At 46.5% G+C, this 25,146-nt stretch overlaps 1 protein-coding gene across 1 annotated transcript in view; it reads right to left on the reverse strand.

The window, feature by feature from the left end:
• Nucleotides 1–25,146, reverse strand: part of LOC141105354 (uncharacterized) — an 86,796-nt gene that overhangs the window by 54,757 nt on the left and 6,893 nt on the right. Inside the window, exons 2-3 of the mRNA XM_073595217.1 lie at nucleotides 10,576–10,689; nucleotides 6,823–6,879 (exon numbers count right to left, since the gene is read on the reverse strand). Coding sequence (XP_073451318.1) covers nucleotides 6,823–6,879; nucleotides 10,576–10,689 — 171 coding nt within the window. The remainder of the gene's footprint in view (nucleotides 1–6,822; nucleotides 6,880–10,575; nucleotides 10,690–25,146) is intronic.

Genomic DNA, 25,146 nt, shown 5'->3' on the forward strand with positions numbered 1-25,146 from the left:
CTACTGCCCTCTGATCAGGACAGACAGAGGGGAATGGAGGCCTATCCATCTTTTTCTTTTTGCCAGATCAGATCAAATTAGAGGTGGGTGGGTGTAAACGGATAAATTTCAATGTAAATCTGCCTCTCCATAGAGAACAATGGAGGGTCCGATCAGTTTTCCCTCAAAAACGAACAGGAGGACCCAACCGGACCACTCATGTGAAAGGGGCCTGAAAAGCAATCTGCAACTGAAAGGCTGTTAAGCAACTGAAAGGCTGTTAAGTCCCTCCCTCATAACATCTCCCGAGTCCCAGCCCTGCCAGCTTACTGTGCTTAGTGTGTGCTTAGCCTATGGCGCCTCTCCTGCACTGTCTCCTCTGGCTCCCCTGTCCTGCGCACTTCCTGGTTACCGGGCCCCTCCAGACACTGGGTCCGGTATATGTGTATCGGCTGTACCCCCCTGATGGCGGCCCTGAGTGGAAGAGGACTCCAGTGGCAACCTGTGAAGCTCTGGTGAACTTCATGCCCAAGAGGGTTAAAATAGAGGGGAAAATAATGGTAGCCACACAAAATATTGACACTTTGGGCCCAATTTTGGCATTTTCACTTAGGGGTGTGCTCACCTTTGTTGCCACCTTTGTTGCCAGCGATTTAGACATTAATGGCTGTGTGTTGAGTTATTTTGAGGGGACAGCAAATGTACACTGTTATACAAGCTGTACGCTCACTACTTTACATTGTAGCAAAGTGTCATTTCTTCAGTGTTGTCACATGAAAAGATAGAATAAAATATTTACAAAAATGTGAGGGGTGTACTCATATCTGTGAGATACTGTATATATGTATATATGAGTGGAAAGGATTATTATTTTTTGAATTTTTTGTGCAACTATCGCAATTGGAGAGAATGACACTATAATATTTATTTGCAAAAGAATGTACTGATACTGTGTGTGTTTGTGTGTGTATATATATATATATATATATATATATATATATATATATATATATATTCGGAGCCCTCCGTCCTGAGAGATATGAAGCACATAAACACGTCACAAGACTAACAACATAAAATAGACCTGAAGTGTGCCCTGGTCTGCTGTATGGTAAACCCAGATCTGCTGGGCGGTATGCCAGAGAAGGGCGCATACCTTAAGAAAGTAATGGATGTTTCTGTAGAAAAATAGTTTGAAAAGAAGTACCCTGAGAAAGGGAATGGATGGGTGGGTACCGCGCACCGGAACCGACACAGACCATCGTGGGTGGTCTGGTTAAATACCCTCCGGGCTCCTCCCATAATTTCAGGCCAGTAAACAGGCATATATATATATATATATATATATATATATATATATTTATATATACATATACACACACACACACACACACTTGTTGCACTGCACTATGAAGGTATACATTAACGTACATGGTGGATCAAAAAGACAAGGCCTGTAACATGAAGGGGATGAAGAGGAAAAGTAAGAGAGCCACCACGAAGAAGCTAATCATACCGTATACCTTTGCTATGTGTAACCAGGTCTGGTAGGAATGCTATAGCAGCTAGCCAGTGGAAAGGTAGTACAGGGAATGGGTGGCGGTGTCCTGTGGTAGTGAGGGATTGGTGATTTGGCCCCTTCCTAACGTTTGGTGCCCTAAACGCATCCAAGGCTGATATTGCAGCACAGGTAACCTACAGTATCTCACATTTTTGTAAATATTTTATTTTATCTTTTCATGTGACAACACTGAAGAAATGACACTTTGCTACAATGTACAGTAGTGAGTGTACAGCTTGTATAACAGTGTACATTTTCTGTCCCCTCAAAATAACTCCACACACAGCCATTAATGTCTAAACCGCTGGCAACAAAAGTGAGTACACCCCTAAGTGAAAATGTCAAATTTGGACCCAAAGTGTCAATATTTTGTGTGGCCACCATTATTTTCCAGCACTGCCTTAACCCTCTTGGGCATAGAGTTCACCAGAGCTTCACAGGTTGCCACTGGAGTCCTCTTCCACTCCTCCATGACGACATCACGGAGCTGGTGGATATTAGAGACCTTGCGCTCCTCCACCTTCCATTTGAGGATGCCCCACAGATGCTCATTAGGGTTTAGGTCTGGAGACATGCTTGGCCAGTCTATCACCTTTACCCTCAGCTTCTTTAGCAAGGCAGTGGTCGTCTTGGAGGTGTGTTTGGGGTCATTATCATGCTGGAATACTGCCCTGCGGCCCAGTCTCTGAAGGGAGGGGATCATGCTCTGCTTCAGTATGTCACAGTACATGTTGGCATTCATGGTTCCCTCAATGAACTGTAGCTCCCCAGCGCTGGCAGCACTCATGCAGCCCCAGGCCATGACACTCCCACCACCATGCTTGACTGTAGGCAAGACACACTTGTCTTTGTACTCCTCACCTGGTTGCCGCCACATACGCTTGACACCATCTGAACCAAATAATTTTATCTTGGTCTCATCAGACCACAGGACATGGTTCCAGTAATCCATGTCCTTAGCCTGCTTGTCTTCAGCAAACTGTTTATGGGCTTTATCTTTAGAAGAGGCTTCCCTCTGGGACGACAGCCATGCAGACCAATTTGATACAGTGTGCGACGTATGGTCTGAGCACTGACAAGCTGACCCCCCACCCCTTCAACCTCTGCAGCAATGCTGCCAGCACTTATACGTCTATTTCCCAAAGACAACCTCTGGATATGACGCTGAGCATGTGCACTCAACCTCTTTGGTCGACCATGGCGAGGCCTGTTCTGAGTGGAACCTGTCCTGTTAAACGGCTGTATGGTCTTGGCCACCGTGCTGCAGCTCAGTTTCAGGATCTTGGCAATCTTCTTATAGCCAAGGCCATCTTTATGTAGAGCAACAATTCTTTTTTTCAGATCCTCAGAGAGTTCTTTGCCATGAGGTGCCATGTTGAACTTCCAGAAACCAGTATGAGAGAGTGAGAGCGATAACACCAAATTTAACACACCTGCTCCCCATTCACACCTGAGACCTTTTTAACACTAATGTGTCACATGACACCGGGGAGGGAAAATGGCTAATTTGGCCCAATTTGGAGATTTTTACTTAGGGGTGTACTCACGCTTGTTGCCAGTGGTTTAGACATTAATGGCTTTATGTTGAGTTATTTTGAGGGGACAGCAAATTTACACTGTTATACAAGCTGTACACTCACTACTTTACATTGTAGCAAAGTGTCATTTCTTCAGTGTTGTCACATGAAAAAATTGAATAAAATATTTACAAAAGTTTGAGGGGTGTACTCACTTTTGTGAGATACTGTATGAACCTAGTACCAGCCAGAAAACACCCTCTGGAAAAAAAAAAAGCTGACAACAGCCTATGTGTGCATGAACTCATAGAATACCATGCTGGGGAATTTACTGGCTGCAGAAAAAAAACACCTGCCGTCAGAATCAGCAGCTGTAAAAACGTCCAGTGTGCATGGGGCCTTACATGTACATCCTAACATGGCTCTGACAGAGAAAGAATACAACTAAATAACAGCACACACACATCCCTGATTGGTAAGGCCCCACTAATATAATAATAAATCAATCAGGATTCAGATTTATGAAAAATGCCCAATCTCACATCCAACATGTGCAATTGCTCTTGGGAGAAGTCTGACCATTATTGATGATAGTCACATTTATGCACTATATACTTAGGCCTGGTTCACACCTAAGCATTTTTAGTGCTTTTTGCATTTTCCAGATTTGCACTATAGAACGTGTTCCATAGGAACCCATGTTAATTGGACTGTAGTGCAAATCTGCAAAAAGCACTAAACACACCTCTCAACTTTTGGAGATGGGAACGAGGGACACCAATTAGCAAAAGTATGCAGGCATAGGACCCACCCCCATAAAGGAGAATTCTACAAAAAAATGAATCCTTGCCCAGCCTCAGTTTAGGTGGACGGCCATGGCTTGGTAGGTTTGCAGCTGTGCCATACTCTTTCCATTTTCGGATGATGGATTAAACAGTGCTCCATGAGATGTACAAAGCTTGGGATATTTTTTTTTTATAACCTAACCTTGCTTTAAACTTCTCCTGAACTTTATCCCTGACCTGTCTGGTGTGTTCCCTGGCCTTCATGATGATGTTTGTTCACTAAGGTTCTCTAACAAACCTCTGAGGGCTTCATAGAACAGCTGTATTTATACTGAGATTAAATTACACACAAATGGACTCTATTTACTAATGAGGTGACTTCTGAAGGCAATTGGTTCCACTAGATTTTCATTAGGGGTATCAGAGTAAAGGGGGCTGAATACAAATGCACACCACACTTTTCAGATATTTATTTGTAAAGAAATTTTGAAAATCATTTATCATTTTACTTCCACTCCACAATTATGTGCAGACATCTCAACCTGCAGAAACTCATTTCAGGGAGGTGGCAAACTAATTTCAGGGAGGTGGTGCTTCGCACCCGCAAAACCCTACGTGGCAAAATATTATTTAAATCACCTTTTCATTATTTTTTCGCAGTGCTTCTGGGGAAGGGCGTGGGGGTGGGTGGTATGTGGCCGGTGTCAGTAGTTTTTTTTTTTTTTTTAATAATAGTTTTTTTTACAATTTAATTTGTTTTTAATTTTTTTCACAATGCTTTTTCGGGGGAGGGGGTTGGGGCCGTGGACAGTGTTGGTAGGGCAGGGGAGAGTGGTGTCAGTAGTTTTTTATTATTTTATTTTTTTACACTTTTTTTACAATTTTTTTTTTTTATATTTTTTGGGGGGCTTTGGTGAGATGTCAGGGGTCTAAACAGACCCCTGACATCTCCCCTTTGAGAGACAAAGTGACTGAGGACACACATTCCCCAGTCCCTTTCTCGGCACTAAAGATGAATAAGCAGGAGACAGTTTACTCTGCTCATTTATCACAGGACACAGGAGCGATCTCGCTCGATGTGTCCATTAACTAGTTCCCCCCGCAGCCAGCGGGAGAGGAGGGGAGCCGGCTGCGGGGGACAAGGGGGGCCGGAGGAGAACAAGGGAGGTGCGGAGAAGGACATGGAGGGGGTTGGAGGAGAACGTGGGTGGAGAAGGACATGGAGGGGGCCGGAGGAGAACGGGGGTGGAGAAGGACATGGAGGGGGCCGGAGGAGAACGGGGGTGGAGAAGGACATGGAGGGGGCCGGAGGAGAACGGGGGTGGAGAAGGACATGGAGGGGCCCGGAGGAGAACGGGGGTGGAGAAGGACATGGAGGGGGCCGGAGGAGAACGGGGGTGGAGAAGTACATGGAGGGGGCCGGAGAAGAACTGGGGTGGAGAAGGACATGGAGGGGGCCGGAGGAGAACTGGGGTGGAGAAGTACATGGAGGGGGCCGGAGAAGAACTGGGGTGGAGAAGGACATGGAGGGGGCCGGAGGAGAACGGGGGTGGAGAAGGACATGGAGGGGGCCGGAGGAGAACGGGGGTGGAGAAGGACATGGAGGGGGCCGGAGGAGAAAGGGGGTGGAGAAGGACATGGAGGGGCCCGGAGGAGAACGGGGGTGGAGAAGGACATGGAGGGGGCCGGAGGAGAACGGGGGTGGAGAAGTACATGGAGGGGGCCAGAGAAGAACTGGGGTGGAGAAGGACATGGAGGGGGCTGGAGGAGAACGGGGGTGGAGAAGGACATGGAGGGGGCCGGAGGAGAACGGGGGTGGAGAAGGACATGGAGGGGCCCGGAGGAGAACGGGGGTGGAGAAGTACATGGAGGGGGCCGGAGGAGAACGGGGGTGGAGAAGGACATGGAGGGGGCCGGAGGAGAACGGGGGTGGAGAAGGACATGGAGGGGCCCGGAGGAGAATGGGGGTGGAGAAGGACATGGAGGGGCCCGGAGGAGAACGGGGGTGGAGAAGTACATGGAGGGGGCCGGAGAAGAACTGGGGTGGAGAAGGACATGGAGGGGGCCGGAGGAGAACTGGGGTGGAGAAGGACATGGAGGGGGCCGGAGGAGAACGGGGGTGGAGAAGGACATGGAGGGGGCCGGAGGAGAATGGGGGTGGAGAAGTACATGGAGGTGGCCGGAGGAGAACGGGGCCGGAGAAGGACATGGAGGAGCGGAGGAGAACGGGAGAGGAGAAGGACATGGAGGGAGCCAGAGGAGAACGGGGGCAGAGAAGGACATGGAGGGGCCGGAGGAGAACGGGGGCAGAGAAGGACACGGAAGGGGACAGGGGAGGAGCACACAGAGCAGCTGGGGGTGATCACCGATCTCCCTCTATAGGTTTTTAGCTGACAGCCACGGGAGGGAGAAAAGGAGAAGCGGCTGTCAGCTAAAAATCTATACAAAGGAGATCGGTGATCAAAGCTGATCCCCCCCCCCGCACCAATCCTTCTCGGGAGATCGGGAGGCGCTTGTGGGTGTGCGGGAGCCGCCGCAGAAATGTGAAATTTCTTTACGTTTTTGGTTGTAACATGACAAAATGTGAAACATTTCAAGTGGTATGAATACTTTTTCAAGGCACTGCAGATCAGACCAAAATGATGGACAAATAAGGAGGACAGAGGGAGCTAGGCTAAAAATGCATAGGTTTCAAAGCGGGGCCTAAGGCCTGGTTCTCACCTAAGTTCAGCAAAAATGTATGTTTTGTTTGTAGATGTACTAAAGAAGGATTAGAGCTGTCTCATTTATATTGCTATCTATGTGATTCCTCCTATTTTCTGTTCTGGTGATGAGTGTCAAGCAGAACAGCAAGTGAGGGAAAATCTCCTCAATGAGGACACCGACACCATTTAAAATTCAACCCTTTCCCACTCTGGAGCCATGGAAATGGGCTTTAAATGCTGAAATCTATTTTTGTAATAACTTGAATGTCACTTACCAGCTTGCAAGATGGTATGACCCGTGCGCGCAAAGCAATAGATCCTGAGATGACCAACTGCAAAATACATGTTATATAAGTTATATTCTTCAGAAAAGTCTTCAGCTTCTATACATACGCTGTTTTTTCTAAATATCTCACTTGTCCTTTATTTCCAAAATGTATTTCATATACATGACAACAGTCCCAGGACAATCCCGAAAATTGGACCCTCGTCCCTATTTTACCGCGTCCCGCTCAAAATCCCCATTTTTTTTTTCTTTTTGCTTTTGTCCTGGGAATCGGGACTGTTTTTGGCACCGGTGTTCTGACATATAGTGTCCTCCTATCAGATAGTGTCCGCCCCGTACTGCGCAGGCGCAGCGCCTGCGCAGTACGGAGCAGCAGGAGATGCCGAAAATGTCCGAAGTTGATCAGCTGACCATCAGCTGTACACGGCGCTCGGCACTTGTTAGTGATGGCTTTGCAAGAGGGCCCCTCGCGGGCTCGCTTCGCTCGCCACGCTTCGGGCACGGCCTCGCTGCACTCGGCAACTATTTATTCTAACTCTATGTCCACTTGGATAGTAGGGAATGATCCTGGACATAGGGTAAGAATAAATGCGCAGGCGCCGTGTACAGCTGACGATCAGCTGTTGAACTTCGGAGACTTTCGGCGTCTCGTTTGTCCTCCGTACTGCGCCTGCGCAGTACAGGGCGGACACTTCTGGATAGGGGACTGTATTCGACAAGACACCGGCCGCTGCTTCTGGCTATGAAAACATGGCCGCTGCCACTCCTTCTGGCTAGCTGGTCTCTTTCCCCGTGTGTTCAGTGGAGAGGGGAGGGGCCTCAGATCCATGCACCAAATCAGTTCTCTCTTCAGTGTACAAGTAGATAATTCGCCTGTACGCTGAAGCCGGTTAGCTGGCTGCACGGATCAGAGACCCCTCCCCTCTCCACTGAACACATGGAAAAAGAGACCTGCCAAGCTCGGCCTCCACAACGGTGAGCGGGTCTTCTTAAAGGTGACGGAGATCAAGTCATGCAGGAGGGACTAGGGCACCTGTGATGTAAGGAGGGACTGGTGCACCTGGAGGGACTGGAGCACCTGTGATGTAAGGAGGGACTGAAGCACCTGGAGGGACTGGAGCACCTGTGATGTAAGGAGGGACTGGGGCTCCTATAATGTAAGGAGGGACTGGAGCACCTGTGATGTAAGAATGGACTGAGGGCACCTGTGATGTAAGGAGGGACTGGTGGGGGCACCTGTGATGTAAGGAGGGACTGGTGGGGGCACCTGTGATGTAAGGAGAGACTGGTGGGGGCACCTGTGATGTAAGGAGGGACTGGTGGGGGCACCTGTGATGTAAGGAGGGACTGGTGGGGGCACCTGTGATGTAAGGAGGGACTGGTGGGGGCACCTGTGATGTAAGGAGGGACTGGTGGGGGCACCTGTGATGTAAGGAGGGACTGGTGGGGGCACCTGTGATGTAAGGAGGGAATTCTGGGGGCACCTGTGATGTAAGGAGGGAATTCTGGGGGCACCTGTGATGTAAGGAGGGACTGCTGGGGGCAACTGTGATGTAAGGAAGGACTGCTGGGGGCACCTGTGATGTAAGGAGGGACTGCTGGGGGCACCTGTGATGTAAGGAGGGACTGCTGGGGGCACCTGTGATGTAAGGAGGGACTCTGCTGGGGGCACCTGTGATGTAAGGGGGGACTCTGCTGGGGCCACCTGTGATGTAAGGAGGGACTCTGCTGGGGGCACCTGATGTAAGGACGGACTCTACTGGGGGCACCTGATGTAAGGACAGATTCTACTGGGAGCACCTGATGCATGGACAGACTCTGCTGGGGACACCTGATGCAAGGAAGGACTCTGCTGGTGGCAGGCGACGTGGCTACTGACACGCTCAGGGATCCCACTGATTCGGCATTATGGTGAGTTGAATGATTTCATTTTATATTACAGGATGATTGAAGCGCTAACACCAGGTGTTTGGAGTATCTTTATCTCCTGATTGTTAAACTTTCTAGAATACACATATTTCTATTGTGGTGTAGGATCTGGGGCTGCTGTCCCTTCATTCCTCTCTCCCCCTTTCCCTCTCCATCCCTCATTCATCTCAGACTCTAACCACACCCCTTTGAGCCACGTCCAGTTTTCTTTTTTATTGCTATGCCATGCCTACAAATGCATGCCCCCGCCCCCCCATAATTATTATACGGCTCCGCCTACAGCCAAAAAAGTGTCCCACAAATTTTTTTTGCAATGTTGGCAACTATGATTTTAGTGGTAGATATTAGAAAGGCAAAACACCTGCAGTTCTTTCTAGCCATCAGGGACTCTATTTGCGACATCACTGCAATCAGTTTCCAGTTCTGCATATCTACTGTGCTCATTAATAGGAGTTCTCACCATCCCTGATGATTTTTTTTAAACTTATTTTATATTATGGAAAAAATAACAGTAAATGTTCGAACACAAAAGGTGAGAGGGAACATCCAATTCTTCTAGATGGGTCGGGAGAGAGTTGGGAATTATGGCAAGGAAGTTGGATGGTCTCACATACAGACACTACAACTCACAGTCTAATGATAGAATCCAGTTTATGAATCCCTTTTAATATTATTTGCCTTTATGTATATTCTTTGCATTTACAGTACATGCAGGCCAAGTTGTCCAGAAAAAGTGACAGGTACAGGGGTTGCGACAGATATTGAGCCATATAACACTGTTTTTTTTTTATTGTTTTCTTTTTTTTTTAGAAAAGAAAACCTGTTGCTATAACTGTTTACAGTCCAGTGGCAAACAAATGAATATCTTTATAAAGTCTATTTTAAACATGTCAGTCTAGGACTGCCCCATCCACTTGGTGGTAACATCGATGTGTTTTTTTAATACTCACCTCAAAAACTAGCACAGATCAAAGTCATGACTGCTGAGGTGCAATAAACCCAGGTCCACACCATGATCCATCCAATTTAGACCTTACCCCTTCTTCCCATCAATAAAGACCACTTACCACCATTCATGTTGGAAAGGGCAAGGCCACAGCTTTTATTAAATTCAACTCTTTAACAACTTAAACATACATTTAACATTCCACAGTGCCAGTCACAGTAGCACTGTGAGCACTCAGTTCCGACTGGTGGAAAGGGAGATAACTGAGGGGCCTGTCCTTACCATAAGTGCCGGACTGCCGTCTATCTCCCAATTAGCGTGAAGGGCGTACCTCTTACCGCCGTGTTTTGCTGGCAAGGTCACCAAAAACCGCAGCAAGCTGTGACGTACCAACCATATAAAGGGCGGGAGGGTGGGCAGCTCTTACCGATCTTCTTCACCAAAAAGGCCCAGAATCCCCTGGGGCAACCACCTTAGTGAGCTCAGGCCCAACCCCACTCCGTCCCCCCACCAATCCACCGTGACCCCTAGTCACCATACTCCGCCCTGGTTATGCCCCCAACAGTCAAGGCTCTCTTTCCCAATGGGTTCAAGAGGCCTGCAGAACTCTTGCTTGTTCTCAGTTTTAGAATGATAGCCAACTAGTCAGTAATGGCGGCCACCATACATGCTCACTACAGGTTTCCTTTAAGCAAGCACGGCAATTACATTGTTTGATATACAGATGGCCGCTAAAGCGAGCATTTATTGTACTGCATCTTGAATGCAATAGTGAAAAACTCATCTATGCATGAAAGTACCTGTGGAAAATACACAATTTCCCTTCAACAGAGTTCCTAAAAAGTTCTAGATATGAGTAATACATACAATTGTTGGTCCCCAAAACGTAATATAGCTCAAGCGAGTAGTGTTTGTGCCACCAATATAGATTAGCGCAATCCCAAGTGCCAGCTGAAAGTGAGCCACAAATATCTGGAAGATCTGTAAAGATAAATCAAGAGAAAACATAAGTACGTTTGCTATGGAATAATATTGTGGCCAGAGCTCTTTATTTTTCTCAGTAATGCTACTAAAATCGGTTTACATATTCTATATATGTCGGTCACTGGGTAACCTTCCCATCTGGTTTATGGCTGGGCATAGGGTGCACACCCTAATCACCCTGTGTGGTGCCGATTCCCCCTGCTTCCTGGAACCCCATGTATCCCCCCTGCAGTGCTTCCCTCCTCTCCTCGTCCACCGGCTGCTGTGGGGGATGTTTCAGGATGAGAGCAGGGTAAGGGACTGGTATATTATTTAATTTATTGGCCCCTTCCTTTTACCGTGAGTGATCTGTACCAATTGGTCCTGTGTTCATTCTTAACTGAAGCATAGCAAACGATGCTTACTATGCTTCAGCGTGTGAAAGACCAGGAAAATCTGTCCTCAGTTCTTTTCACTGTCTCCAAAAGTGAGACATCAGGGGTCTGTTTAGACCCTTGATATTTCACCAAACCCCCCAATGGGGCTCCTAAAAAAAAAAGTAAAATAAAATAAATAATGTTGTAAAAAATAAGATTTGTAACAAATAATAAAAATGAAAAATACTGACACCAATCTCTGCTCTTCTGACACCATTCACTGCTCTGCTGATATACATGCATGTGTGTTTCTGCTCTGGGGTGCACCCTCTAATGCAGGGGTCCTCAAACTTTTTAAACAGGGGGCCAGTCCACTGTCCCTCAGATTGTTGGGGGGCCGAATCAATGCAGCCTCACCAGCGCCCAGCAAGGCAGCCTGATCAGTGCCCAGCAAGGCAGCCTGATCAGTGCCCAGCAAGGCAGCCTGATCAGTTCCCAGCAATGTAGCCCGTCCTATACCCAGTAATGCAGCCAGCCTCTCCATTGTCCAGTAATGCAGCCTGACCTGCATCCCCAGAAATGCAGCCAGCCTCTCCATTGCCCAGTTATGCAGCCTGACCTGTGCCCAGTTATGCAGCCTGACCTGTGCCCAGTTATGCAGCCTGACCTGTGCCCAGTTATGCAGCCTGACCTGTGCCCAGTTATGCAGCCTGACCTGTGCCCAGTTATGCAGCCTGACCTGTGCCCAGTTATGCAGCGTGATCTGTGCCAAGTAATGCAGCCTGACCTGTCCAGTGCACGGGGATTAGTGAGAGGAGCACCGCGGGACTTACCGCTATGAACAGGCAGCCGCGAGGAGAATCCTTGTGAAGCTTTCACGCGCTGGAGCAGGCTCTCTGTGTCTCCGCCCCCACTCTGGACAGTGCCCAAAATTGGTACTGTTTCCCCCTATGAAGCGGTGTCTGCAGGGAAAGCATCTCTCCGGGCGGACAGTTGTGCGGGCTCCAGTGCCCGAAAGGCCGGGAGGGCCGGGTAAAAGACCTTGGCGGGCCGTATTTAGCCCGCGGGCAGTAGTTTGAGAACCCCTGCCCTAATGCAATAGGCTGCACACACCAATGTTGCTGGCAATAATTCAAGGTAGTAGAAGTATTGGGGAGTAAAGGAGACGTGTTCAGCCACTCTCCATCCACTAGGGGGGCAAACTGAGGACATGAACTACTCAAGACATTGTGAGGAAACCTGGAAGATTATGGGGACTGTAGTTTACAAAGAGACTAAGCAGTGATTTCAGGTTCGTTTTGAACTACAACTCCCAGAGAGACACTAAGGAGGAGCAGTTGAGGCATTTTCCCAGGTTAAGGGAGGGGAAGGGCTCTCTTCCCACCAGGAGACCAGGACTGATACTGACTTCACCTGGGCAGAAGAGAGGGTTGATTCCTGCCTGAAAAGCAGAGGCAGTGAGCAGATGGTGGGTGACACCTGAGAGTAGTAGAGGCAGAGCGAATGTTATTCTGGGGCACTGAAGTGAGACCTGGACTTTGGGGAGCCTGCTGTTCAGTTAAAGGGTCGGATGCTGAGGAGACCCTGAGAGAGACCCTTTGTCTTTAGGTAGAAGGAGAGCTCCTGCCAACATGAGACTGGTGAGCGACCATTGACCAATCCTACACAACAAATCAATCTGCACTCAGTAATAAAACCTCAAATAAGCAATCAGCTGCTTAATCAACTGTGATACCAGCTCATAAACAATGTGTATAAATTATAAGCAGTGCTAATAAATAAAAAAAAATATATAAATTCATAAACATAAATTCCTTAAACATACATAAAGTGCAAAAGTGATTGTGCATAAAAACAGCATGTAACCATACAGATAAACAAATCAGAAGAGTTCATATACAGTGCCTTGAAAAAGTATTCATACCCATTGAAATTTTCCACATTTTGTCATGTTACAACCAAAAACGTAAATGTATTTTATTGGAATTTTATGTGATAGACCAACACAAAGTGGCACATAATTGTGAAGTGGAAAGAAAATGATAAAATGGTTTTCAAATTTTTTTGCAAATAAATATCTGAAAAGTGTGGCGTGCATTTGTATTCAGCCCCCCTGAGTCAATACTTTGTAGAACCACCTTTCGCTGCAATCATTGGTGTGCACAGCCTATTGCATTAGGGGGTGCCCCCAAGAGCACAAACACACATGTGTACACCAGCAGAGCAGTGGGCGGCGTCAGTAGAGCAGAGATTGGTGTCATTAGGGCAGTGGAACGGTGTCAGTAGTTTTTATTTTTATTATTTTTTTTACAATTTTTTTTTTTTTTAATATTATTATTATTTGTTGTTTTTAGGAGTTGGGGGGGGGGGGCTTTTGTGAAATATCAAGGGTCTAAAGAGAGAAAGGGACTGAGGACAGAGCTTCTCATGGTGTACTATGCTACAATTAAGAATGAACACAGAAGGGATCGGTATAGATCACTCACTGTGTTCATTCATTCGTCCATCCTGAAACATCCCCTGCAGCAGCCAGCGGGAGAGGAGAGAAGGAGGAGCTGGCAGCATTGCAGGAGAGAGACAGGGGACACCAGGAAGCAGGGGGAATTGACACTGAACAGGGTGATTAGGGTGTGCCCAATCACACCCAGCACACCCTGTGCGCACGCCTATGGCTGCAATTACAGCTGCAAGTCTTTTTGGGGATGTCTCTACCAGCTTTGCACATCCAGAGAGTGACATTTTTGCCCCTTCTTCTTTGCAAAATAGCTCAAGCTCTGTCAGATTGTATGGAGAGGGTCTATGAACAGCAATTTTCAAGTCTTGCCACAGGTTCTCAATTGGATTTAGGTCTGTACTTTGACTAGGGCATTCTGACACATGAATATGCTTTGATCTAAACCATTCCATTGTAGCTTTGGCTGTATGTTTACGGTCGTTGTCCTGCTGGAAGATGAACCTCTGCCCCAGTCCCAAGTCTTTTGCAGACTCTAATGCTGCGTACACACGAGCGGAATTTAAGTCAGAAAAAGTCCGATGGGAGCTTTTCATCGTATATTCCGACCGTGTGTATGCCCCAACAGACTTTTTCTGTTGAAAATTCAGACGGACTTAGATATAGAACATGTTCTATATTTTTTCTGAAGGAACTAATTACTATCGGAAAAACCGCCTGTCTGTATGCTGTTCCGTCGAGATTAGCAGAAGGAGCCCAAAGGGTGGCGCACTGGCTATTGCACTTCCTTTTTCTAGTCCCGTCGTACGTGCTTTACGTCACCGTGTTCTTGACGGTCGGACTTTGGTGTGACCGTGTGTATACAAGACAGCTTGAGCGGAATTCCGTCGGAGAAACCTTCAGAGTTTATTCCGACGGCAAAACCGCTCGTGTGTACGCGGCATAACAGGTTTTTTTCTAAGATTGCCCCGTATTTGGCTAAATACATCTTACTATCAACTCTGACCAGCTTCCCAGTTCCTGCTTAAGAAAAGCATCCCTACAACACAATTCTGCCACCACCATGTTTCACGGTGGGGATGGCGTGTTCAGTTTTCCGCCACACTGCTATTTTGCTTTTAGGCCAAAAAGTTCGATTTTGGTCTCATCTGACCAGAGCACCTTCTACCACATGTTTGCTGTGTCCCCCACATGGCTTCTCCCAAACTGCAAACAGGACTTCTTATGGCTTTTTTTCAACAATGGCTTTCTTCTTGCCACTCTTTCATAAAAGCCAGATTTTTGGAGTATAGGACTAATAGTTGTCCTGTGGACAGATTCTCCAACCTGAGCTGTGGATCTCTGCAGCTCCTCCAGAGTTACCATGGGCCTCTTGGCTGCTTCTCTGATTGATTAATGCTCTCCTTAGCCCGACCTGTCAGTTTAGGTGGACGGCCATGTCTTTGTACGTTTGCAGTTGTGCCATACGCTTTCCATTTTCGGATGATGGATTGAACAGTGCTCCATGAGATGTTCAAACCTTGGGATTTTTTTTATAACCTAATGCCCTGTACACACGAGTGCACATTCCGACAAAAAAATCCATCAGATTTTTTCCGACGGATGTTGGCTAAAACATGTCTTGCATACACGCGGTCGCACAAAGTTGTCGGAATTTCATAACGTCAAGAACGTGGTGACGTACAACACGTACGATGAGACTATAAAAGGGCAGTTCAATACCAAGCGCACCACCCTTTGGGCTCCTTTTGCTAATCTCGTTTTAGTAAAAGTTTGGTGAGAGGCGATTCGCACTTTTTCAGACTTGTGGTTTTCAGATCGTTTTTCTGCTGTTCAGTTTTTGCTTGTGGGTTTGTATCTGGTCTTTAGTGCATGCAGTGAGTTCGCATTGGTTTATCCAGTGTGTTCTTGTCCACTCGTTGCTGATTTTCAGGTCGCTCTTCATAGGCCTTGCTGTTTTTCAGTGCGTTCTGTTACTTCGTTCTGACCAGCTGACCGTTTTGAAGCTATGTTGCGTGTACATACTCATCGTAGAGTTCGTGCTGTGTGGGGGCTTGGTGTTGGGGTTCTTTTTTTTTTAAATTATATAATCTTTATTTATTTTCTTCATGTTTACAAGTACAAAAGGTAAATACATACATATCAAAACAATCAATAATAAATAAAACAAGGACCTTTCTCTATGTTATATTCCTTTATCTTCTTGTTTCTTTTGTCCCTCCCCACCCCCTATCCTAATGTGCATTTTGGGCCTCCCTCGCTTTCAAAATGTATTTATTTCTGCAGGGCTTTCCTTACTACTTACTACTTCCTTTTTGTGTTTTACATAGGGTATCCCATCTTCTCCAGCCATGGTCTCCACATTTTTTCAAATTCCTTGAGATTTCTTCTCTTTGTAGAAACTATTTTCTTCCTCCATATTGTTTCTGTAACTATACCAGCCCAGTCTCTTACTGATGGTGGCTTCACTGCTTGCCATCTCTGTGCTATTAACTTTCTTGCCTGGAAGAGACATCTCAGCACTACCTTAGTTACTCCAGCAACTCCATCTATTCCCTCCCCCAAACCCAAAATACAGAGTCTGGGGTCCATTTCCAGCCTAGTATTGTATATCATATTTATGGTTTTGAGGATCTCTGACCAATATCGGAACAATTTCGGACACCTCCATATCATATGTAACAAGTCCCCCGTACCCTGACATCTAGGGCACCTGGCATCTACTCACCACCCGAAACTAAACCGACACCAGGTGTCCTCTCTCTAGTATCCTCTTTCATTGCTCATCCGATATTGTCCCTAGATCCTCCTCCCATTTTCCCCTACTTTTAAGTAATTCCGGTCTCTCAATATTTCCTTCGCATATGTATAGATAGATTTCTGATATAAATCCCCCAGTCCTACTTGAATTAATTATTCTTTGGAACATGGTGGTATTACACCAAACCGGGCCTTGTTTCTCAAACGGCACATTTAAAGCGTGTCTAATTTGTAGATATTTATAAAATGTATGTTTAGGTATATCATATTCCTCTCTCAGTTTTGTAAATGTTTTTAGCTTTCTTCCCTCATACAGCTGGGCCAGCCTATCTATTCCTTTCATTTCCCATTCTTTGATCTTTCCTATCATTTCCAGCTCCCGGAGATTCCTATTACCCCATAGGGGAGTATATTCTGTCACACCTCCTTGTCCCCTTAGTGACTTTACTGCTTTCCAAACTTAATATAGCTAGCCTTACTGTAGGGGTTTTAATAACAAAGGAATCAGCCTCCAATACTTCCACTACCATGTTATGGGGTGCCCCTAGTATCATTAGTTCCTTATTTATTCCTCCTTCAGGATCTTTACTCCCTCTTAAGTGTTGCAGTTGGGCTGCCAGGAAATAACTCCGTGGATGTGGGACCGCCATAACCCCCTCCCTTGTTTATAACTGTAGGGTTTGTAGACTTATCTTAGCCTGGCCTCCTTTCCATATTAATCCTCTAAACAGAGTGTCAATTTTTTAAACCATTGCTTGTGTACCCAAATCGGGGTATTATGCAATAGATACAATAACTGTGGCATCCACAACATTTTAATCAAGTTGCATCTCCTGGCAACGATAAAGGAAGGCGCCGCCAGATTTCGGTTTTCTTTTTAAACTTAACCAAAAGGGGTCTATATTATTATTGATATACTTATTTGGAACTTAACCAAAAGGGGTCTATATTATTATTGATATACTTATTTGGATCCCTAGGTATTTCATAGTCTCAACTACATCCACTTGGGGGGTTTCTAAAGATGTTAGGTTCCTGATGGGGTCCACTGGCATAAGTTCTGATTTCTCCCAGTTTATGACTAATCCAGAGAGTCTTCCAAATTCTCTGAAAATACTCATCACTTGCCTGAGTGATTGTTTTATATCTCCCAAGAAAAGGAGAACATCATCTGCATATAATGCGATTCTCTCCTCACCTGTAGCTCTCCTAAATCCTTTCATATTTGTACTCGCTCTTATTGCAATAGCCAATGGCTCAATTGCAAGTGCAAAGAGCAGGGGTGACAATGGACACCCCAGGCTTGTCCCCCTCTCCAATAAGATCTTACCTGAGTAGTCGTTATTAACTTTGATTTTGGCACTAGGTCCATTATACAACATTTTTATCCACCTAATGAAGAAGGGGCCGAAGCCAAATTCTCCCAATACTCGCCAGATATACTCCCACTCTAGGCTATCGAAGGCTTTAACCACATCTAGGGACATCACTGCCCTTGTGCCCGTGTTCTCCGTTGGTGTCTGTAAATTAAGGAATACCCTCCTGATATTCATACTTGTTGATCTGTTGGGAATAAGCCCTGTTTGGTCTGGGTGTATAAGTTTAGAGATAATCTTATTCAACCTGGCTGCCATTACTTTAGCTAATATCTTAACGTTCAAGCAGAGTAGGGAGATAGGTCTATATGAGGTGGCCTCTAGTGGGTCTTTCCCCTCTTTATGCAGGACTATTATTGTTGCCTCTGTCATAGATATGGGCAGTATCCCCTCTGCCTCTGCCCAGTTCAGCACTTTTAGGAGCTCCGGAAGCATTACTTCCCTATAATATTTATACGTTTTATAAGGCCGTCTGCTCTGGGGGGATTTCTGATTAGCCATCTCTGCCACAGCTCTCTGTATTTCTCTGTATTTCTCACTCTGTATTTTCTCCAGTGTTATCGGGGCTTCTAATCCCTCTTTATCCTTTCCTGTTAGGGACGGTAGCTCTATTTTCCTGAAAAAATTATCCAACTCCTCTCCTCCTGCTGTCCCCTGCGATATGTACAAATTATCATAATATTCTCGAAATGTGTCTGTAATCTTTGACACCTGGGATGAGATTCCCCCGTCGCTGTCCTGATCACGGGGACCAAGGGGGGAGGAGTTGGTTCTCACTAGGTGAGCCAGCATCCCGCCCACATTTTCCCCTTCCCTAAATGCGTCTTGCTTCTGGAATAGACACTTATTCTCAGATTTCCTGGTCACTACAACTTTATATTCCTGTTGTTTGTTCAACCATTCTCCTTGTTTCTCTGGGGATGGGTCTTCCACATATTCTTTTTCTGCCGTTGCTAGCTGCTTCCTGATCTTATTCTCCCACTCCCTTGATACTTTCTTAATTTTGGCCATCTGTTGATGGTGTTGGGGTTCTTACTTTGACACAAACCCAGTCCATGAACAGGGCAAGGAGGAGTTCATGGACCAAGAATTGGTTACTCCAGCGTGACCAATTCTGTCACATGCCTTTGCTCTGTGAGATCCGTGAGAATAATCCTGACGATTTCAGGAACTTTCTCAGGTTGACTAACCCCGTTTTTCACCGTTTGTTGGCTTTGCTGACCCCTTATATCAGCAAGCAGGATACCTGCATGAGGCAAGCTATCACTCCGGAGCAGAGGCTAGTCGCCACCTTGTGGTACTTGGCGACGGGGAGAAGCCTGCAGGACCTCAAGTTCTCGACAGGCATCTCCCCCTACGCTCTGGGGATCATTATCCCAGAGACCTGTTCTGCCATCATCCAGGTCCTGCAGAAGGACTATATTAAGGTAAGATTTTTATCCTTTAACATCACATTTTATTGTTTTTAATGTTTGCTAAATATATTGTATTTCTTTCCTCATTTCCTAATCACCATGATTGTAATATGCTGTGAATGTCCCCTTTGTCCTCATGCATGCTGGTATTTTTAAAAGTTTGTTTTTTGTCCTTCATGTATATTTGCCTTCACTTACCTCCTCATGCTATTCTGGGCCCATATCCACCTCGTCTAGTCACTTAACAATGTATTTTGTCAGCTCCATTGTAGTGCTTTACCCTAAACACCCCCTAAAATGTGTAAAAATTTTATTTGCGTCCTTAAATTCATGCAGAGTGCCAGAGGCTTTTTTTGGGGGTCCCAAACTCCCAAACCTCCCCCGAACTGCTAAGTCAACCAATACCAATCCTCTATCTGCCGACTTTGCTAAACCCATACACACTATACCTACCTCTTTTGTGGTCATATTTATGGATGAATTCCCCAAAGCATGTAGTGCAAGGGCCTGCCTGAATATTTTCAAATGGTACTGTTTCAAGTTTTTGTATCCTATTATTATCTTGATAGGTAATTGCAGAATGTTAAAATGTGCTTAAATGTGTACAGTGTGTATTCCTATTTTTGTATTATGACACTTCTTACCTGTCCAGTGGGCTGCCAGTAGTGTAAGTAAGGAGGGACTGGCCAAAGTAACACACATTATTTATGCATTCATCTCTCAATGAAGTGGAGAGGGTTACCTGTCCAAAACATCTCCCCCCCACCCCCACTCCCGTAAAATTGTTACAATGGGCCATCAGAGGGGGTAATGAATCTGATAAGTGGACCTTATACTTTTGTCTTTAAATACTCCCTAAAATAAATGTTATACTGATGTTGGCCAAGAATGTTTGTGTCTAATCTGCTTTCAATGTTTACGTGCAAAATGACTAATTTTTTTTTCTTGTTTGACTCCACAGTTTCCTTCCACGCCACAGGAATGGCAGACTGTGACCCCCCCAACTCGGGGTCATACTATTATAATTACAAGGGGTTCAATAGTATTGTGATGTTGGCGGTGGTGTCGGCTACTTACGAGTTCCTGCATGTGGACGTGGGGAAGAATGGCTGGATGTCGGATGGTGGAGTCATCGCCCAGACAGAGTTCTACAGGCATCTCCAGAATGGCAGTTTGGGCTTGCCACCTCCAGAAGACAATGCGGAAAGACTTCCATTCGTCTTCGTTGCGGATGAAGCGCTTCCTTCTCAGAGGTGACAGCTCAGCTGTCGGCTTATTGCCAGCTCCTATCTCTCCAGTTACTCAACTGTTGATATCCTGCCTACTTAGGCCGTTCAGCCCAGTGGATCTCTGCCTTCGCCATGGTCAACATCAAAGAATCTATCTCCTGCGATCCTGTTCAAAGACTTGCTTTGCTGACATCCCTTCTGGCTCCAGATCCTGCTTGCTGTTCCACTACATTGATCCCTGACTTCTGGCTTGGCTGACTATCCGTTACTGAACTTTGGCTATGTTTTGACTACGTTTGTTCTTACTTTTATTATTAAACAAGTGTGATTTAACTGTACTTCTGTTTCAGCTTGATTTCATGGTTTCTTACACTTACCAAATGTGTTGGACCATAAATTATAATGGTCATAAATGCATGTGATATACCATGGAGAGCTGGTCATCAAATGAAAATGGTTGTAACTCAACACCGGATCCCAGTAGGTAACCCAGAAGATTGAAAAAATCGACTGCCATAGTGAAGCCCATCAAACATTTAATTTTTAATTCTAAGTAGTAAAAAGTACCTTCACATGACTTGTATTCATACAAAATAGAAAATCCAGCAAGCTGTCGGCTCGTATAAAGTAAAATCCTACACAAATTCTAAGCAGAGGCACTCTAGTGGTAAAGACCCCCTCGTTTTTACGAGATTCCATGTAAGTCATCAATATCCTTTGGGGTATTGAGTGGAGGGATAGCTACATCTTTGCAACTGCAGATGTAGCATTCCTCTACACCATCATTTCACATGCACATGGTCATGAGGCTGTTGAACATTTTCTCAGAAGGGATAATGTGGGTGATGACCAACGTGAGTATTTTGTCACTACTTGATTTTGCGGTGTTGCATAATTACTTTTGGTATGGGGGTTCCTACTACTTACAGAACAGAGGGGTGGCCATGGGTACTAAGTTTGCACCAAGCATGGCCAACCTGTTCATGGCCAGAGGAGGATGTCATCCATAGCAGACTGAGGCCAGAGTTGATACTCTGGAGGAGGTATATTGATGACATCCTCCTCATCTGGGATGGTGATCAGTGCTCCCTGGTTGAAATTTTTTGTCTTTTTTGAATGATAATAACAGGGGGTTTCAACTCCAATATGAGTTCAGTAGAACTGAAATTAATTTTTTGGAATTAAATATTAAGATATCTGAAGGATCCATCATCACCTCCACCTATTTCAAGGAGACTGACAGGACAACCCCCCCATTAGTACAGACCCCCCCCAGGACAACTCCCCCATTAGTACAGACCCCCCCAGGACAACCCCCCCATTAGTACAGACCCCCAAGGACAAACCCCCCTCGATTAGTACAGACCGCCCCAAGGACAAACCTCTCTCTATTAGTACAGAACCATTAACACCCGGGTGGCAGCTAGAGAGGACAGTGTGCAGCCGCACCGCCCGGGTGAAGAGCAGATCTAGACAGGCAGCAGCTTAGGTGGGAGTGAGAGACAGAGGAGGAGAGAACCTGTGTCAGGCTGCAGGCACGACCCCCCCCCCCAGCGAAGTCACTGCGCGGCTGGTCTCTCTCAACACAGAGACCAGCCGATCCGATCTCCGGTGGCTGCTCTCCTCTGACAGGAGGAGGAGGGAGGGGGGATGGGCTCTAGCAGCGTAAAACACAGTGGCCGCTCCGTGGCGGTGACCTGTGGACAGAGCCACCTCTGGACACGGAGGGGAGGAGGAGGAGGGAGGGGAGCACTCTGGCGCTCCAGCACCCCCACCTCTCTGGCGCCTGGGTGCACTGCACCCCGTGCACCCGCCTGGGATCGGCCCTGAAATATCCCACATATCATTAAATATTTTTCAGAATTAAAGCTTTCTTTGTACTAAGCAAAGTATGCCTTCCATGTGCAATCATAGACCTTACAGGAAGTGGACTTTCAAGATTTTAGCATCTTAGGAATCACAGATTCAGAGACACCCAGTCACTCAAGACCTTGGAATCAACAGTTATGCCATTTAAAAAAATAATTGTGAAGCAGAATGGCAACCCACTGCGCATCTGCCTGGACTCTGATTAGGTCGAGGTACCACATCCACTTGGGCCTGAGCTTTGCGTATCACTAGAATGCCCTCAATCTTAAAGCAGATGAAGTAGCTTCAGAGGAGGTAAGACAGATCAGGTTGTACTGATCCCACTGAGCCACCTGAACATTCAGTGTTTCCCCCAGAGGCTCTCTCTAACTAAAAGCAAGCCTGTCCGGTTTGTTGTTGAAACTGGAGGCCAAGATGTCCATGTCCAGTGTCCTCATCTGTGACACAGGTCCTGAAACACCTCTGGGTGTAGGACCTATTCCCATGGGTCCAGGTAGTAGCAGCTAAGAAAGTTTGCTTACCAATTTTCCACACCTTGATGAACCAGTTGATAAGACTGAAACATGAAGTTCTGCCCAGGACAGAATCCTTCCTACCTATTTTGCCACGGGAAGACTTCTGGTTTCTGTCCAGTGACTCACGAGTCCGGATATGCAGCATTGTAGTGACAACCTGTCAGGGCTGGGCTTATCTCTCCACAGTTACTCAGCTGTTGATGATATCCTGCTCGTCAGTCCTGCCTACTTAAGCCGTCCAGCCCAGAGGATCTCTGCCTTCACCTTAGTCAACATCACAGAGACGCTCTCCTGCATTCCTGTTAAGACTTGCTTGGCTAACATCCCTTCTGGCTCCAGATCCTGCTTGCTGTTTTACTACGCTCATCTCCGGCTCCCTGACGTTTGGCTTGTCTGACTATCGGTTCCGGTTCTGGAACTCTGGCTATGTTTTGACTACGTTTGTTCTATTTACTTTTATTATTAAACAAGTGTGATTTAACTGTACTTCTGTCTCGGCCTGATTTCATGTTTTCAGACAGTAGGCGAAGGCCATGAATTCAGAAGATACAGTTAAGCCACTTGTTGGTAATATTTTTTCCAGATTGGATGAGCAAGATCACCGCATGGATCAGTTTGCCATGGTGTTACAAACACTCCTGAGTCGCACAGCTCACCTGGAATCTCCCACTGTGGCTGCTCCAGTACAACCTGTGTTGCAGGCCATCCCTGCTGCTGCTCCAGTCTCTGTGCAGGCACTCGCCTCGAGTATTGCCTCTATAAGAGGTATGTCTGGTTTTGCTCCGCTTTCCCAGTGATTTGGGGATGATCCAGTCCAATGCAGAGGGTTCCTCAACCAGGTTGAGATATACTTTGAGATGCTGCTCCAGACATCTCCCAAGGACAGAAGCAAAGTCGGTTTGTGATATCTTTGCTCTCTGAGAGAGCCTTGGCCTGGGCAAACCCTCTATGAGAGATACAAAAACCTGTTGTCTTGAGTTACCCTGAGTTTGTGGCCTCCTTTAAAAGGGTATTTGACGTTTCCGCACGCTCCGCTACTGCTGCCAAGTGCCTCATGTCCATCAAACAATGTATGAGAACTTTTGCCAAATACGCCAATAAATTCTGTACTCTGGCAGCAGAGTTTGCTTGGAACAATGAGGCTCTCATGGCTGCTTTTTCTCATGGTCTCTCGGATTCCATCAAGGATGAGATAGCAGCCCGCGATATACCCACTGAGCTGGAAAAGTTGATCACGTTTGCCATCCTTATTGACTCCAGACTCAAAGAGACTCTCTTTTAAGGAGCGCTTGTGGAAGCCTTCTGTACGTTTGCCTCCGAGCTTTACAGTCCCACCCGCGCCGCCCTCACCTCCCATGCCTCCTGGTACAGAGTCAGTCAGTGAAGATGAACCAATGCACTTGGGCTTCACATGTCTCTTTGCAAGTGAGAGAACCTTTAGTAGGATCGAGAGATTGTGCCTTTATTGTGGCCAGGCAGGTCACTTTTTGAAGTCTTGTCCTACCCATCCAGGGAATGCCCGAACCTTGAGGTCCTGTCACAGACCTTAGGTGGCGTTCTTTCATCCCCAGGTATCCAGAAGGATAAGCCCCTGGTTTCGGTCACCTTTTCTTGGGCTAAGTCGTCCATCGAGATACAGGCTCTAATCGACTCTGGGGCTGCAGGCCTGTTCATTGATGCTGCCTTTGTATCGAAGTGCTCGATTCCGCTGCAGTTGTGTGACACTCCACTTGCGATTGAGGCTCTTGACGGGAGATCCCTACAGCCTGCCCATGTGACTCATGAGACGGTTCCGTTGTCCATGGCCGTAGGGGCTCTTCATCATGAGATAATCCAATTCCAAGGTATTTCCTCACCTAAGTTTCCGCTGGTTATTGGTTATCCTTGGTTACAGAGGCACAACCCCTTTTTTGATTGGCTCCCTGCTGAGGTTCTCTCCTGGTCACCACAATGCAGTAAGACATGCTTTCAGAATGTAGTCAAGGTCCTGTGCAGCTCTTCACTCTCCTCCCTGCCGGAGGAGTACCGTAATTTTAGCGATGTCTTTGACAAAGATCAAGCCGGTAGTTTGCCTCCACATCGGCCGTACGATTGCATAATTGACCTTCAACCTGGTGCCATACCCTCTCGTGGCCGGGTTTACCCTTTGTCAGTCTTGGAGAATAAGGCCATGGAGGAGTATGTTGCAGACGCACTTTCTCGAAGTTTCATCCAAAAATCCTCGTCCCCTGCTGGTGCTGGTTTCTTCTTCGTGAAGAAGAGTGGTGAACTGAGACCTTGTATTGATTATAGGGGTCTCAATCGTTTCACGATTAAGAATGCCTATCAGATTCCGTTGATTACGGAGTTATTTGACCGCCTCAAGGGAGCAATGGTTTTCACGAAGCTTGATCTGAGAAGGGCATACAATCTCGTGAGACTTGAGGGCGATGAGTGGAAAACTGCATTTAATACCAGAACAGGCCATTATGAGTACCTCGTA

This window comes from Aquarana catesbeiana, linkage group LG08 (genome assembly GCF_042186555.1).
Source record: "Aquarana catesbeiana isolate 2022-GZ linkage group LG08, ASM4218655v1, whole genome shotgun sequence".
NCBI lineage: Eukaryota > Metazoa > Chordata > Amphibia > Anura > Ranidae > Aquarana > Aquarana catesbeiana.